This window comes from Pipistrellus hanaki (assembly GCF_964339955.1).
Source record: "Pipistrellus hanaki genome assembly, chromosome: 10".
In the NCBI taxonomy this organism is placed as follows: domain Eukaryota; kingdom Metazoa; phylum Chordata; class Mammalia; order Chiroptera; family Vespertilionidae; genus Pipistrellus; species Pipistrellus hanaki.
The window spans coordinates 29,702,021-29,720,050 of record NC_140512.1 but is presented as its reverse complement, the minus strand read 5'-3'; the positions used below and the strand labels follow the sequence as shown (position 1 = coordinate 29,720,050).

At 40.1% G+C, this 18,030-nt stretch overlaps 1 protein-coding gene across 1 annotated transcript in view; it reads right to left on the bottom strand.

The window, feature by feature from the left end:
• The window catches only part of COL1A2 (collagen type I alpha 2 chain), a 36,815-nt gene extending 19,740 nt beyond the window's left edge, over positions 1–17,075 (bottom strand). The window contains exons 1-21 of the mRNA XM_084896632.1: positions 16,857–17,075; positions 13,772–13,786; positions 13,108–13,143; positions 11,846–11,938; positions 10,534–10,587; positions 7,664–7,708; positions 7,494–7,547; positions 7,340–7,393; positions 6,969–7,022; positions 6,490–6,543; positions 5,935–5,988; positions 4,341–4,385; positions 3,009–3,062; positions 2,860–2,904; positions 2,465–2,518; positions 1,637–1,735; positions 1,466–1,510; positions 1,221–1,319; positions 756–809; positions 470–577; positions 43–96 (exon numbers count right to left, since the gene is read on the bottom strand). Coding sequence (XP_084752758.1) covers positions 43–96; positions 470–577; positions 756–809; positions 1,221–1,319; positions 1,466–1,510; positions 1,637–1,735; positions 2,465–2,518; positions 2,860–2,904; positions 3,009–3,062; positions 4,341–4,385; positions 5,935–5,988; positions 6,490–6,543; positions 6,969–7,022; positions 7,340–7,393; positions 7,494–7,547; positions 7,664–7,708; positions 10,534–10,587; positions 11,846–11,938; positions 13,108–13,143; positions 13,772–13,786; positions 16,857–16,943 — 1,257 coding nt within the window. The 5' untranslated portion in view covers positions 16,944–17,075. The remainder of the gene's footprint in view (positions 1–42; positions 97–469; positions 578–755; positions 810–1,220; positions 1,320–1,465; positions 1,511–1,636; positions 1,736–2,464; positions 2,519–2,859; positions 2,905–3,008; positions 3,063–4,340; positions 4,386–5,934; positions 5,989–6,489; positions 6,544–6,968; positions 7,023–7,339; positions 7,394–7,493; positions 7,548–7,663; positions 7,709–10,533; positions 10,588–11,845; positions 11,939–13,107; positions 13,144–13,771; positions 13,787–16,856) is intronic.
• Positions 17,076–18,030: the final 955 nt, after the last annotated feature.

Sequence of the window (18,030 nt, the reverse complement as noted above, 5' to 3'; positions counted from 1 at the left end):
GCCTCAGGCTCCTTCCCAGGAGATGAGTAATAGGCAACCTACCATGACACCAGCTCTGCCATCAGCTCCAGGAAGACCACGAGAGCCAGGATTTCCCTGTAAGAAAGTACATGAAGAGCATTGGAGATGGCCCTTGAACCAGGTGGGGCAGAGTTTATTGAAACACGGCATGATGCAAGCAATCTCGATTCCCTTAAGGGGGAGATACGAACACAAACCGAGTTGCAAGCTTTTACCCAGACACCAAAGGAATGTCTGGAGGAAGCATTTTGCAAAAGTGGGTCATCATCATTTCCAGATCTATTTTATAGCGTGCCGAAACGTGAGTCACTGATTTAATAAAGCAGATGGAAAGCAGATGCTTCCTCCGTCTAGAAAATGCACTCAATAATTCTGACCAATTAACACCCAGGGAGAGGGTGTTATCATCTGTCTCTGGTGTGTCTGGTCAAGAGCCTTTGGAACCTACTCTCAGCCCAGCAGGTCCTGGGGGCCCAGCGGGGCCAGCTTCTCCAGCGGAGCCTCTCTTTCCTTCTTCTCCGCTGGGACCAGGAGGACCCTGAGCTCCAGCAGAGCCCTGTTTAATAAAAAAAAGAAGAAGAAGAAGAATTAGAAGAAGAGGGAATAGAAAAAATCATTTCGATGTCATATCCGGGTGGAGAAAAAGTGATAACTTAAAAAAAAAAAGTTAAAGTATTACTTGTGGGATTAAAAAAGTAATAACTTCATAAAATTATGATAATAGAACTACTTACAGGCTCACCCTTGTTTCCAGTCTCTCCTTTGGAACCAGCTGGACCAGGCTCACCCTAGGGTTGAAGACAACACAGTGGTCAAATGACAGACATTTGTCACAACTTTCTTGCAGATGTACACTTTGGAATGTTTATAGATCAAGGTAGAGAGAAACTCAAGTTCTCTAAGAAATGTGCTCAGTTCACGTGGAAACGTCTCTCACAGGGGAATAGTGTTGGTGGAAAGGACAAGACTGGTAGTGTTGACATGTGCCTCACTGACCTCTGGGTGATAGTCTAGGATAGCAGGGGGGAGAGACTGTACATACATGTACATATACATGCACTTATAGAAGAAATACCAGTCAAAATGCTAAGGAAGGAAAAAGTGATAATCTTGAAACTTCCAGAGGAAGTCTAGATGGTAATGAAAGGGTGGCAGAGGCGGGGTTTCTGGATGATGGAAGCTACAGCCCTGATACTCACAACGAGTCCTCTGGGACCAGCGGCACCAGCAGCACCAGGAGGGCCAGGAATGCCTCGGGGTCCAGGGAGGCCAGGGGCCCCAGCAACGCCGGGCAGGCCCTGTGAAGGAGAATGCAGCGTGGTCAATCCTGAAGCCACAGACCTAGAGGCAGCACTCATTTAGTGCCATTAAAACCACAGCAGCAAATCTTAGCTATGGCCCCCTTCCGACATCCACCCTGCCTCCATCCCCACCATAGACTCACAGCAGCACCCTTAGCACCAGCCAGGCCATTGGCTCCAGGGTTTCCCTACAGGAAAAAAAAGGAAGGGAGAAAGATATCAGGTAATAGAAATATTTGTCTTCTTCCTTGACACCAGCTTTGCTCTTTCTTTCCTCCTTCCACAAAGTGGGGTTAATGACAGTGGCTACTTACAGGCGGTCCGACGGGGCCAGAGAGACCAGGAAGACCCACTTCACCACGGGGACCAGCAGGACCAGAAGGACCAGGGTTACCAACAGGTCCAATTTCACCCTAAAAGAGGGAAAGGCCCTGGGGCATTAGGCAGCAAGTAATGAAATAGCAGAGCTCCATTTTTAGGACACCGATTTTATTATTTTTAAAAAATATATATTTTTATTGATTTTGTACAGAAAGGAAGGGAGAGAGATAGAGAGTTAGAAACATTGATGAGAGAGAGTCATCGATCAGCTACCTCTTGCTCACCCCCTACTGGGGATATGCCTGCAACCAAGGTACATGCCCTTGACCGGAATCGAACCCGGGACCTTTTAGTCCCCAAGCCGACGCTTTATCCATTGAGCCAAACCGGTTTCGGCAGGACACCGATTTTATGAAATTTCTTCAGAATTGCAGTCATTTCCCTTATCTAGTCTGGTACCACAAGATTTGGGTTTGGGATCTTATTTTCCTGGCTACCATCCTCATTCTACTGTCCTGGCTACCACTGCTAGCTTCATCTCTCTCTGTGTCCCTATGATTCTCAGCTAGTCAATCCCCACTAGTTTGGGAGTATGTCCCAGAGGATACCTACAGGATCATTTCTATGTTGCCATCTCTATCTATACTCATAGTGCCCGAGTGCAGAGAGGTGAAGTAATTCAAACTTGGAGAGGGAAAACTGGACATCCTGTACTCACCAAGATATCTGTTCTGAAATTATCTACCTGCAAACTCAGTCTCTATCTTTCTCATCCCCATAGAAGTTTACCAATATAATGACAGTTGTCACCGGGTTTTTACCTTGGGACCAGGGGCACCTGGGAAGCCTGGAGGGCCAGCAGACCCAAGGGGACCCTGAAATCAAAGTAGAACGTGGTGAGACACTTCCTCCCAGTAAATCAGCAACACAATAACCACAGAATATTGCAAGGCTTAGAGGGGCTTGATCTTATTTAATATTGGCAGAGAAGAAACCGACAGCTGGTCTGCTGCCATTAGTATCTTAGCAAAGGGGAGACATTCAGGGTATCCAAGGTAGAGTAGATTTTACGTAATCCATCATTCAAAAGCCCCAGGGGTAGTACGTATAATTAGACCCTTCCAAAGGCCCCACTGCTGTCTAACATGGGGCTATTTCATAGGAAGTTAATAAAGGAGATCGCTCCCACCCCCCTCTCTTCAGGGTCAACACTTACAGCAGGACCCACAGGACCCACGCTGCCGTCACTGCCACGGGCACCCTGCGGAGAACATAAAGAGGGAACGTCAAGTGGGAAGTTCAATAGCAGTGACTAGGGGATCTCCCAAAAGGATGAAAAAATGAATAAAAAACAGAAGCACTCACAGCTGGGCCAGGGGCACCAACGCGTCCTCGCTCACCAGGCAGCCCACGGGCTCCCTAAAAGCAGAAATATTTTCAGTGAAACGCAGAGCGCCAACTTTAAAAAAGTCACAGGCATCATTTACTCTATCCATTTTTTTAAGTATATTTTATTGATTTTTTACAGAGAGAGGAAGGGAGAGAGATAGAGAGCTAGAAACATCGATGAGAGAGAAACATCGACCAGCTGCCTCTTGCACACCCCCTACAGGGGATGTGCCCCCAACCAAGGTACATGCCCTTGACCGGAATCGAACCTGGGACCTTTCAGTCCGCAGACCAATGCTCTACCACTGAGCCAAACCGGTTTTGGCTACTCTGTCCATTTTTCTAACATGCATGAGAACCCACTAAAAGCAAATGGGTCTTATTCAAATTCCAACTAAAAGGTAATAGATTTCAATGAAGTATGCAGAAGGCCATTAGAAAGATACCAAAGACATCTACACAATGGAATACTATGCTGCCATAAAGAAGAAGGAATTCTCATCATTTGCAGCAACCTGGATGGAATTGGAGAGCATCATGTTGAGTGAAATAAGCCAATCAACGAAAGAGAAACACCACATGACCTCACACATCGGTGGATGATAAAGATCTTTATAAACTGATGAACCAAGAGACAGATATAGAGAAAGTAAAGCAACAGGCAGACTGTCAAATTACAGTGGGGAGGGAAGGGATATCAGGGGGAGATAATAGATCAACCGAAGGACTTGTATAAATGCATATAAGTACAACCAATGGACATAAAACTATGGGGAGGGAGGGGATATCTGGGAGGGAGGGAGGGGGGCAATAAAAAAAAAATCAAGAAAATATGTAAAAAATAAAAAAAAAAGAACTATAGAAAAGCAAAACAGTATTAAAAAAAATAAAATAAAATAAAATAAAATAAATAAAATAAAAAAATAAAAATAAAAAAATAAAAAATAAATAAGAGCTGAAACCGGTTTGGCTCAGTGGATAGAGCGTCGGCCTGTGGACTGAAAGGTCCCAGGTTCGATTCTGATCAAGGGCATGTAAACTTAGGTGTGGGCACATCCCCAGTACGGGGTGTGCAAGAGGCAGCTGATCGATGATTCTCATCGATGTTTCTAACTCTCTATCCCTCTCTCTTCCTCTCTCTAAAAAATCAATAAAAATATATTAAATAAATAAAAAAAAAAAAAAAAAAAGAAAGATACCAAAGAATACAATGCTGAGGGAAATATTAATGAGCAAAAATCATGAAAGAAGTTCCAGCTTGCAAGGAGTGTACACATGTAGGTTTACAATAAAGTAATTATTACTTACTGTTTGACCAGGAGTTCCATTTTCACCAGGGGCACCAGGTTCACCCTACATGGAAAACAATTGAGGTTTTGTTATTCTCTCTCTCTCTCTCTCTCTCTCTCTCACACACACACACACACTCATACTTTTTTCTAATTGGGTAATTTTTGCCCTATAATTTCCATTTGAACCATTCATATGTTTTGTAATATTTCTTACACATATAGACTGTTAATTATGACACATATATTTTAAAATGTTCTAAAATACGGATTTTATTTGGATAATACCAACTATCACAGCACTAGAGAGATGTGGTTGAGTGGTACCCCCACTCCAATTTCCCCCTTTTATTTTGGCTATCACTCAGACTAGGCTTATATATTAGAAATGATCACAGAAAAAGAAAAAAACAGAAGATAAATTTGCTTTTAATATTAACATATTTTACCTACTTTATTTTAACACTTGTTATTTTTATTTTTGTAAAATATACATGAGCGTTTGAACTTAGTAATAATGTTTGGAGCTGTCCTTTATTTCCAATCTATATGCTTGAGTAAAAAACATGCTGGTGAGGGTAGTGGTGGTTTAATTTGATGCCATGGCACAGGTAAAAAGAACTTTCCTTCAAGATAATCTGATTTAGGCATAGAAGACAGGATTTGGGAGATCAGTTAAGGAGCCTTCATCGGTAGGATTCTATATGATGTGTAGTTTTTGGGAACAGGCACTAGAATGGGAGTTAGGAATTCTAGCCTGTGTGCTTCTAACCACTAAGTGTGACTTTGGACAAGTCACTCGTTCTCTTTAAGCCCCAGTTTCCCTCAGATGCAAAAAAGAGGAAGTCCCCAGAGCTTCTTACAAGCTTTACCATTTCATGATGCTTTGATTAGTAGTCTGAGCTATTACATTAGGCTCTAGAGAGAACGTGTTTGACCTTATCCATTTGTGTGGCAGCTGGAAAGTTAGGACAGATTCTCCATATTCATGTTCATTTCTGGTCTCGCTAGTATTCGTTACTCATTAATTTGTAATTACGTTGGTATTCGCTTTAATATCACATTATCTCCTTAATAGAAGAGAGAACATTTTAGAGTTGAAAACGCTGTCAGAGAAGAGCCTAGCCAAGAGATAACACACTTCTGAGACTTTAATTACCTAATTAAAAATTTTTTTGAGTGTGAATAGATAAATCACAGTAAAGAGGCTGAAAGTGTATTGTGACATGAATGTATCTATCTAATTAGTGCAAAGCAAAGAAGAATTACAGTTTAAAATAACATATAGTGGCCTAATATATGACTGTGTCTGTTTACTTTTATTTTGGCTGCAGAGATCAACTGAAATTATAGGAAGAAAGGAGATGAAGGGAAAAAATTATTGACATTGAATCTCAACTGTATAACAGATACTGAATTAAATAAATATTATTATGAATTGGCCTTTTGTCACAGAACCCCATGGTTCCCACCATTGAGGGATTTGAAGTATGGAAGAGAGAATAAGACACTCTTTAGACTACGAGTAGCTTTTGGTCAAAATACACTTTCTGGTGGCGATGGGAAATGACAGCAATTGTTTTAAAAAGAACGTTTCTGATTCAGTATTTTACCTTAATACCTGGAGCACCAGGTTGTCCCTTCAATCCATCCAGACCATTGTGTCCCTGAAAGGCAAATCCTTATTATTAAAAGGTTGTGCCATCCCAGCGCTCGGTCAAATCAAACATCTGTCTCTGCCCTTACTCTCTCCTGGCTAATTCCTCTGACGGGCTTTGGTAGAATGCACCCCCAGAGCTTCAGCACCTGGCAAACGCGCCCACCCCCCCCTTTCCCTAGGAAAGCTCCCTGCACGGGAAATGGAAGGATATAGACTAGTTGCTCTCTTTAGTCCTCTCCATCGTTAATCATCTTCCTATCTTTAGATGCTGTAAATACCTCTTGAGCCATTTTATACAATTTTCTCCATAGAGATCCCTGCTCCTTGGCAAGTAGGAACAGATGGGAAGAAGCTACTTCCCAGCAATCCTTCCCTCCTTGACTCTCTTCACTCTGGCAAACTCCAGGACTTTGGATGCAAATATGCCACCAAGAATTTTAAATATAGTTGAGATTTTTTTCCTAAAAATAATCAACATTTTTTCTCATGGGGAAAATAATATGCTCACCCTAATGCCCTTGAAGCCAGGAAGTCCAGGAGTCCCAGGGAAACCACGAGCACCCTAAAAAACACACACACACACAAGAAGACACATGAAGTTTTTGTTAAAAAAAAAAAAAAGGTCAATTATTTATTCTCTCCAAAAAATTTCTTCTTATCAAAATGGAAAATTCCAGCTTGGAATCAAAGACTAATATATTTTAAGCACAGAATAGTACATTAACTTGCTCTATTTGAGTAACAACTACTGTAGTGTTTGTAGAAAACACTGTGTTGGCTGTTCATAGTATGTTTGCTGTAATCGATATTACATTATTTGCATTAATAAAAACTGGGTCCACATTGTTGTTTGTCAGATGCCTTCAGTAAGAGTTATAATTATGCAGACCTCTAGGTTGTTATTTAGACTGATTTTAGTTTTAGCAACAATCTTATATGTGAGATGCTTCCGATGTTGGGACCATCCACTGCTGTACAAAGCCTTACCTGTGGCCCAACAACTCCTCTCTCGCCAGGTCGGCCGGGTTTTCCAGGGTGACCCTGAAACACAAAAGCGGTATAGGGTTAACCTTTCCCTGGCAAACTCTCCAATGGAAGTGGGGGATCTTGGCGTTCACAATAGGGAAAAAATGGCATCACATAAAAATGTGAATCCAAGTATATATTTAATTAACAATTATATTTTCTTAAATACAATCCAATTAATGAATATTTCATTAACATACTCTTTTCCATATGGGGACAGTTCTATCGGGCATAGTTGGTTCTTGGCAGAATACTTCATTTGAAGCTAGGAACTCTCGTTGAGGCAGGAGGATTTAAATGGCACTTGGAAATGCTTAAGGGTAAATACTTACATCCTCACCGGCCTTGCCAGGAGGGCCAGCTGGACCACGAGAACCCGCAGGACCCTAGAGAATGGGAGACCCATCATGGTGTTAGGATATATTAATACATTTCTTAAAAAAAAAAAAAAAAGGTATTTATCACAAAGGAGATGAGTGTACTTACAGTTTGACCAGGTTCACCAGGCTCACCAGCAGGTCCTTGGAAACCTTGAGGGCCCTAAGAGAAAACAATACGCCATACTTCAAGCCTTTATTTAATTCTATGGAAAGAATTTTCCATAAGAGCTTTTTACATAAAGGCCCCCCCCCCTTCCACTGGCTTTTTGTACTCACAGGGGCTCCAGCTGCTCCAGGAGGGCCTCTGGGTCCCATCAGACCCTGGAAACAGGACAGACAGAGTTAGCACTGGCAGTGGTCATGGCCTTGGGTAGGGTTAAAGCCATTACCATAGATGTTTTGTAATGGACAGCTGAACAGAATGGCCATGGTTTTATGTCATCGTTTTTGCCCTTCTCCAAAGAAGCATTTAAGGACCCAAGTTTCCTCCACTATCACTCTGCCTTTGCCTTTCCTTCTTTGCTAACCCAAGTCAGTAGAACTCAATGCAAATTAGATGGGAGGGCCACAGGGCCCTTAAAATTGTGCACAGTGGACATGCTGAGATCAGTCTTGCATAGTTCAGAATATGTGCCTGCCTTCTATGCAGCTGACGAAGCATTTCCATTTGGATTCCCTTGATCATACGTCATCTCCCATGTCATCCCTCGCTAAGAAATGGATATTTTTATTGCCCCAGGGGCATACATTAAAAAGGATAAAAGAATCCTTCTTAATGACTAGAGGGAGGTTTGTTATAACCTAATAGCTCCTCCAAGGGCTGTCGGTGACTGATGAAAATGTCACACAAAATTGGATGTAATGAGGGGAAAAGGAGAAGTAAAATATTATTGAAACATTGGACTGGACGAGTTTATTGTATAATATTATTATTGAAAATATGGCCTAATTGGAAACCGATGGCTCTCCCCTTTGTTCTTTATTCTGTAGCGCCTAAGTAGAGTAAAACAGTGCTACTAGTTTGCAAGGTAAACATCCATTCTTGATTCCCCTTTGCAGTAATCAATGCCCATGCAAGCTCTTCTGCAGGGGCCATTCCGCTATTGCTGAAAATACCACACAGACAAGTCTCCGGTAATTTGTTCATGACACACAGGGACTCTGCTGTCAAGCCTACCCCACTGTGTTAATGCCAAGAGTGAAATAATATGAATTTTATGAAAAGGCACATCATCTTAATTATAAGAATTATTTATTTGGTCTTGGAAATTGCCTCGACATTCAAAGAAACTGTCACTTTTCAATCCAAATATCTTTTTAGGTTACATTAAGAAATAATTTCCTTTGACAGCATGAATTTTTAATTATATTTATTCATTTTTCCATGTATTTGCCACATATTCATTTACATACAAAGGAGTTTATTTTGTGGAGGCTGTGAGACAGACAATGATTACTCATTAATTCAGGGAAGAACCCTCTAGGGTTTTATAGTTATTGATTTTTGAACATGGAAAATTATTTTAATGTTTTATTGCTGCCTTTATTTCCTATTTGTGAAACATATAGCTGTTGATTACATATGTCCGCCAATGTGTGTGGATGTGCAAGCTTAAATAATACTTTATTGATATTTAAAAGTAAAGCACTCTGTCAAGGCCCCCCAGAGAGGTGTTTCAAAGTCAGGGGAATCTGAAATCCATATTAATTTTCTGGGGTTTTGTAAGTCTTTTTTTTTTTTTTTTTTTTTTTAGTGATTTGTTTTTTTCTCCTTTAACTTCTTGAAATATAAGTACTGCTTAGTTGAAATTAGCTATTAGTTGAAATGGCTAACTTCAAATACCCAATGTAAACAAAGCCAAAAAGAAATCTCTAATTCTTAATTCCTACATGAAGGTTTTAAATTACCAGGAAAAGTCAGGAAATTGCAAATCATCAATTAAAGGCACATAACTTTCAAGTGAGAGTTTTAATTTACAGGAAATATTATCTTGCCCTTATAGTGTATTAGTTTATTGTGGACCATTAACTCCAGCCAAACATCTTCTTTTGAAGATAGAGTACTGAATACATTATCCAGGTGAAATTTATTTTCCAAGGACCATGTTAGCTTTGGGCAGATAAATGCCTTTGTTTGGAAACAATTAATTAAAATCCCTAAATTTTATGTGTGCATTAATCAACTTAAAGTTTTAACTTCAACTTATTTCCCCTCTATTTTATACATAATATATACCATTGCATGCTCATATCTGTTTTTTCTTCCTTAATAGGTCTCACTAATGCATGTTAAGAGATTCACTTATTAAAGATATATCATCATTGTCATAATCATATAGAAAACTTTTCTAAATGTCACTCAAATTATAGCATATATTGATGAATATTTGTGCTGAGCGACATAAGTGCTAAATTTTACTCACATTCTCTTCTATTAATTTGTAGTTAATAGACTAAAAAAGAATTTTAATCAAAATGAATAAAAAGAAACATTTCCTACATTTCCAGCTCCTTGAGGGAGGTTGAGAATCTATCATATTTACTATTATATCCCCAATGCATATTACAATTTGGGGTTCATTGAAGGCCTGAGAAATACTTGCTGAATAAATTAGTATTTTATTCAAGCACTAGATGCACAATGCCATCCAGTATCAGATATCTAGTCTTTCATCAGCCACCTGCATGACCTCGGGAAAGGGCTTAAGCTCTCTAGTTATAAAATGAATGGTCTGGACTAGAACTTGCTGATCCTTTCCAACAAGTTTATAAAACGAAATACTTCTGTGTCTCTAACTATGCTTAACATTTGAAACAATATCAAAGGGTGTAAAAAATTTAATCAGAGTAGTCACTCTTTTGAATCAAATTGATTTATCTAAGTTATGATTACTGTGTCCAGAGATTATTTCTTTGATATAAACATCTGATTTATTCTAAGGAGGCATGTTTGTAGAGAAAATTGAACTCCCTTAAACTAGGCTTAGATTTTTTTTAAATGTATTTGAATACCAAAAAAAAAGTTGCCACTTTTATCTGATCCAAGTATTGAAGTCTATCAAAATAAACGGCAATGTGAAATTTAACATAAAAGAGATTCTCTGCTCAGTAATTTTTTTGGCTAAGGTAAAAAGAGATAAGCATACCATTGGTCCAGGGCCAAGTCCCACTCCTTTTCCATCGAACTGGGCAGCAAAGTTCTAGAGGAGGATAAAATAAACAAACATATTTATATATTAAACTTAAGTAGAATAATTACCAGCCATGTAGTTCATTTTCTTATGCTACTTGTGAAGATATTTCTGTTGTTCTTTAAAAGGGAGCAATGCTTTTGATATAAATATTACTTTAGAATTCCATATCAAGCTAAATTCCTAAAAAGTCAGGGAAATACACACATTTTAAATTTAATCCAGCCCTGGTTGGAATTGGGGAGCTTCCCTGCCTTAATTTTCAAGCCCTTTCATGCAATGTTCATCCTCTCCTTCCACTCCCATTCCTGACCGCTCCACTGAGGAAAGGGAGTTTTCTAAACTTTAAAAGTCACTGAAGGCTTCTGATAATTAAGCTGAGACCAACTCTGCATGTCCACCTGTTGCCTCACTCCTCCAGAACTATACAAAATGACCAAGAGGCCTTTTTCTTGCAGGAGTTTAAAAAAAGATATAAGGAGTTTTCAAGTTTAGAGGGAAATTAAATTAAAATGCGCCTTAGAAGATTACATTTTTTTAAAAAATAGTTCACAGTAATAACTTGACCGTTAAAGATCTCTCTTATAGGGGTAGATCTATTAAAGAAGGTGCCTTTTAATGCAACCAGTAGATAAGCAATCATAATAAGATCTTCGGGGGAGAAAGGTCTTATTTGACTGGCATACAGTTGAGTATTGGAAGCAGACTTCTGATTCATAGTGCTAACCAATTAAACAAATATGTTTTCCTTCCTGCAGTGAGGCCATTTGGCACTCAAGCCATTGTTAAGGACGTAAAGCGAGAAAGAAGATATTAATGAAAAAGGGAAATGTACTTTTCTCAAATTAGTTTCAAGCAAATTAAAACTAAACTGCTTGAATGTTGGTTCAGCAGACTTCAAGCCAAGGAGAACAAAAAGAGTAGAATGTTTGCGCAATTGCTGAAGAGCAAGGATTTCAGTTATAATTCAACCTAATCAAACTCTTTAATAATGCAACACCTCTTCTTTGTGCCCTACTGATGAAAGATATTAAAGCCTCAAATTAAATAATGGTCGTGAGGGCTGCAGCCACTTTCAGTGCATACAAAGACCAGTCCTGTCACTGGCAAGAGCTCATAAGGAGATGGGCAAAGAAATGAAATAAAATATACTAATATTCACATAGCAAACTTAACTGCTAAAAATAAATTGTACAATGAGTCTTCTTCCAATAGAGGTATAAGAAGCTGAAGTTAGATGAATGTTAAAAATACAGAAGACACTTACCCCGCCAAGACCAGGGGGGCCAGGAGGACCAGGTGGGCCAGGAAGGCCTGGGATACCATCAACACCATCTTTGCCTGGTGGGCCTGGTGGACCCTGTCATGTAAAAAGCAAATTAGGTCAGGATTAGACAGATCCCATAGGGATATATACAAGAAAAAGGATACCTGTGGTGAAATAATACAAGAAAAAGAATACATGTGGTAAAATTAGTTGTTTAGACCTTTCAGTGTGCAAGTGGTGTGGAAATTTAATATCCATGGTTGTCTCTGATTAAAACTGACTTATGACAGGAGTCTATTTTAGAAGGAGTAACTGATATATATATGAAGAAGACACAAGGCAAGGTAGTTTCTCTGTGAGCAGGGCTATTTCGGCCATTGAATATTAATTCATAATGGAGCTCCAGCATTCAAATAAAGGCAGAAATTATAGTTAAAATGTATGATACCATAAACTTCATGTGGGTAACAGTGCAAAGTGATGAGCTATGCATATTGATTGTCAGTTTCCGACTCTGATGAACTTATTCCATTGTTTTGGTATGTTATGTATGAACAGCGGATTAATTAATGTGATAATTAATAAAGCAGTTTTATCACAGGGTAGAAAATCCTGCAGATTTCCTACCATTAACACTACTTATGTCGTTAAAGTAATTTACCGACATAATGCCACCTCTAATGGTTCATTTGAGCAGAATACGTTTAAGTCTGCACTTTCCAAAAGATGTAAGATACAGGTATTTATGTATTGGCAAAAGCATCATATAATGCAAAACCATATATGCCAAATAAACATAGCAGGGATCTAAGCATATTATGAATAATGAAAGCCTAATTTGCACATTTATGACAGGTTGACTGAAATTTCACTATTATTCCCAGCTACATAAGACATCTCAATTGAAAAGCAAACAAATATATTAAAAAGATAAGGACTATGTGGTGGTAGGGAGATAGATACATTTCCATTATGTATGTGTTGGACAGGTCATCCAAAAACAAAGAAAGAAAGACCATGCAAAGAATATGGCTCACTGTAATAGTTTTGCTTTTTTTGAAGGCTAATCTTAACTTGAAAAGAATATTGATTATATATAATAATGCTCATTTGCTTCTTCTGTAGTAGGGCATTATCTGCTTAAAAGTGGCACAATTACCTGGATATATAATATTCCTATAAATTGACAGTCATCGGTAGTTTCTAGTGTGTAATTATTCAATTATGGGCCAAAGCCCTCTGATAGTTCAAAAATTACATACCCTTTCTCCACGTGGTCCTCTATCTCCAGTTGGGCCCTACGAGGGAGATACAAACAGCACAATTCTAAACGTCTAAGCAATTTCCAGTGAACAAGCACAGCATTCTTAATAGAAATTAGTTGGTGAGACTGATTTATCTACAATGTTATTAGATAACAGCTGTAAGAAATAACAGAGTACAAGAGTATATTGTTTTTATTATAATTACATGTAATATTTTTAAACTGGGAGATTGGAGACTCTAGTCCCCAGTCATTAGGCCAATATTATAACTACTATTTTTAGAAAGATGGTGTCTGTGGGTAAAATTACCATTTTGTTACATCGTTAACATCATATTTATATAGTCAAAGCCCTTTAAAATAAACTTTCATCTATTACGTATAATTAACATAATAGTCATTTCATCTTCAGAATAAAAATGAGTCTTTCTTTTTGTCTTTAGGTAGATCACCACTTTTTATAAGTATAATTAGAGATGATTCTGGAAGATAAAACTTTATCTTAAATATCAAAGCTACTTTATCTTATGGGGTAGCTAATGCATAGCTATGTGGGCAAATCTTGGCAAAGTCTTTTTCTTCTATAGTCTACTATAAATTTAGTATAATTAAAAGTCATCGCTGATAATTTCAGATACTATGGAGAATTATTAGACTCTTACCTTTCTTGCAGTTTCCTAGAAAAGAATAAGTGAAAGATTATTATGAGGAAAATTGTATACATGTATCTTTAAATGAATCTCATTTTCATGTAGTATACAAATATGGTTATAAAGTATATATACTGTGCATTAATATTACCTTTACATTTCAAAGTATAAGTTTAAGTTACATAAATAAATAAAATAAAATATGCATAGAACCAAAATATATACTTATCTGTAATTATGCCTCAAATTCAATTCAGGGACTAAGTATTTGTTCATAATACTTGCAAATAATTCCAGGGGAATGACAAGATTCTCTAGCTGTGAGGTCTTCTGCTCTATGGTAGCTGATGCTAAAACCCACTGGTTTATTTACTCTCTATTTCTTATGGGTGTTCTTATGAGATTGGTTTTACTCAGTAGCCCCGCCCATTTTAGAAATGGGGGTGGGTACTCTCTAAGGCAGCCAGAAACATAACTCTTGATGATTTTCTTGGGAATCCAGTTTGGTCAAAACCAAGGTAGCCTTCCCCAAAGAGGACATTACTGTGGCCAAGGCAATCAAAGTATATTAAAAAGTTATCAAAATAATTTTACTCACCTGGTTTAAAGCTGTAGAAGAAATGGGAAAATAGAAAATAGTTATTAGTATTATTTCAGTGACCAATATCAGTGATCATCAAATAGATATATCAGTCTATAAATTAACTTACCTAATTAAAAAACCAATTGCTTTTTTTAAATTAAGGATATTCTAATGACTTGGAAATTATGAAGGTCAAAAGTATGGCAGGGAATCAGCAAGGTGATTTGCATGAAATATTAACATGGAACTATTTTGATTTGAATAGTTAATTATTTATTATTTTATAAATCTGTGAAATATTAATATGTCTGGAGGATATTTTGAATGATTAGAAATGAAGCTGGTAAAGTACACAGGTATCAAGACCAGGAGGTTGATGAAGAAATAACTTATGGTTTAGATCATTTTTAATATAACTATGAAAAAAGGGAAAATTTAGGAAAGTATGTTACCTAAAGTAGACTTTGTTTTTTTTATAAAGCCTTAAAGTTACTTAGTACTTCACTGAGTTTGTACCAATCTTAATGTTATTTTTTCCCCCAAAAAAGTCTAACTGGCAAATTAGTCACTATGAAAATGGATTCATTTAGACATCTGAAATTTTGCTTTAAATTGGTTCACTTAAATAGGTAAGCTTATTTTAATATGTATTACTTTTTCCTCTTAGAAGAAATTGCCCTGTATAAATGAAAAAACTGGATTAAAAATCTTGAAAAATAACGGGGCAAATACACTAAAGTAATATCCCCTCCTTTGTTATAATTGCGTTAAGTCCTTAAGACTGAATTCCTCTCCTATGGTATAAAAATTATAGGTTAACACAGGATATAAGTGTGGCCAAGCTGGCAATAAGATGAATCTCCCCCAAAATTCCTTTCATTAGGTGGCCAAGAAGTGTGTCATTTGGAGTGAGAACATCTGTTGCAATAGTCACAATTCAGGAGGGTGGACCACATCCAGCACTGACATTTAAGAGCAATTTATGAAAATTACTTTTAAATTAAGAAAATGATATGTTTACTTCATTTTGTCCACCAGCAGGAAAAAATAATTGTGCATGGACTTGATTAACGGAAGTCCTTATGATTTTGGATATTTGACTTTTAGTTACTCAGAACTGAGCCATTTTAAAGAATGTGTATTTGGTAATATTCATTCCAGACCGTAACTGGCTGTGGATCAGAAGGTGAGTTAGTTGCCTTCAAACTTTCCTAGGTCTGTTTCATCTTTTCTCTGGGAGCCAGCTCTTTCCTCCCACCCTCTGATCTCATAAAGAAAGAACTTGGCAATGTGAATTTGTTCGATGCCGTTACTCCTTAGTATCCACAGTATGTATGTTCTAAGTGGATGAAGGAAGAAAACACACACAAAAAAACTGCAATGGTAATGATGCAATTGTAGACACTGTGGCATGTGGGTGGAGCAAACGTTTTGGAGTGTTGGGTGTGGCCAGACAGAGCTCAAACTCCATCAAACCACTATCTTTGTCTGGTAATTAGGCAGCCATTTTCAACACAAAAGCGGACTGGTTTTCTTCACAGTATCTTGATGTGGCAGTCTGGTCATAAAACCTATAGCTGGGAAGAGGCCTTGGGGTCCATCTAATCTCTATTCTGCATTTTAGGAAAGGGTCAGCTTGATTTGCCCAAGGTCACATGCTAAATTAGTGGCAAAGTCATGAGAAAAAAACAATCTCTTGGGTCTCAGATCAATGTTGATATGTCCTAACTTATTGTGCTCAGAATATCTGCTATTGTTGGAAACTCAGGCTTGAACTCTCAGGCTCAACAAAAGACAGGGAAGATAGTGGTTAAAAAAAATGTTACCATTTCCATGACCAGGTAATGAATTGAGAAGCTAATATTACTTTTCATAATTATGTCCATTCCAAGTAGCATCCATTTTCCTCCCCAGAATACGCTGACCAGCTACTGAGAATGGCTTTCCTCAGACAGGCAGACCACCTCTCTGTGTAAACCTGAGAGTCTTCCATTAGCTTAAGGCCTGGTCCCCTGCACTTTCATGGTCCTTCCTGCAGAGGGCGCATCATCATCATCATCATCATCATCATCATCATCATCATCACCACCATCACCACCACCACCACCATCCAGACAAGTCTTAAATCACCCAGAAGAGACAAGCCCTTTGGGGGGGGGGGGGGAGGGTAGTTTCATATTACAAAACCAGAGGGGTTTCCACAGCAGGTCTCCAGTTCTACACGGTGGGCATCGGGGCAGTTATGGGGCCTGGTAGGGCCTTCCTCCCATCAATTGTTATAATCCAATCCTAGACTAGCCTGAACAGATCAAGAGCTCAGAGAAAAGTTCCCTCACGTTTGGGCGAGTCGGGGCTCCTATGGTTTCATTTCTCAGACAAGTTACATGTGTCCTGTGGACATGCCAGAGCGCCCTTCCCCTCCAAGCTGCACCGCGACCTTAAGACGACTTTCCTTCTTCCTTTCTGCCCCAACCGTCTAAACTCTCTCTCTCTCCCCCGGCTGCTGCCCCAAACAAGCTGAAGGCACTTACATTGGCATGTTGCTAGGCACGACGTTACTGCAAGCAGCAACAAAGTCCGCGTATCCACAAAGCTGAGCATGTCTACCACTCAGACATGCAAACTCCTTGGGTCGCAGAGCCCTGGGTCACCGGCGGCTGCGGAGGGATCACCTGGCGGGCGCAGGCATGCAGTCGTGGCCTGTACCTCCAACGGAGCCCAAACCTCCTGCCGCCTGGGTGCTAAAATAATAAAGCCCGGATCTGCCCTATTTATACGGCCCAACTTTCCCTGGCCCGAGGGTGCCTCCGAACGCGCTTCCACCAATGGGAGGGCTGGGGCTGGGGGCCCGGGCAGCCACCGCGGGGAGGAGACTGACTGCGGGGGCGCAGAGGGGGGGGGCGGGGGGGAGGGACGTGGCCAAGGGGCTGGCTTCTTAAATTGGTTCCATTCTTTTTGAGGACGTGGACACTTTTGAGGCTTGCAAGGGGAAACTCTGACTCGCTGTCTGCATACCTCCGCCCTCCCTTCCTCCCTCCCTCCCTCCCCATCCCCCGCCCTCCCCCGCCCTTTCCAAGTTTGGAAACTCTGGTGGACACGTCGGAGAAGCGCTCCGCAGACGTGGGCAGGGTGTGCAGACCTCGGGGGCAGCGGGGTGGCGGTGGAGGGGACGGGAGCGGGCAGATCAAAGCAGGAGCTGTCCAGCCTGGCCTCACCTTGTGCCCTGCGGGCCACCGGCGGAGTGGAGAGGGGCCCACGGGCGGGCGCGTTGGGGGCAGGGGAGGGGGGAGTCAGGACCCTACGACGTGGCGCAGCCCTGGCCACCCTCCTCCTCCCCATCCCCCGCCCCCCCTCCCCATCCCGCCCCCCGCCCCTCCCCAGCCCCCGCCTAGCTTTTCTCCCGCTCTGGAGGGTGTGTGCGCCCACTTTTCCAGCAGTCAGCCTCTCTCTCTCTCTCTCTCTCTCTCTCTCTCTCTCTCTCTCTCTCTCTCTCTCTCTCTCTCTCTCTCTCTCTCTCTCCTGGCTCTGGAGAGGAAGAGAGGGTGGTGATAGGGGGGTTCTGGCCCTGGGGGGTTAGGCAGGTGTCCCAGGATGCCCACTGTTGGGGGGTGGGGAGCAGGTTAGGGCGGCAGCGTGGCACCCAGCATCTGGGGAGATTATGCTTGTGCACATGCTTTGCGCACTCCAG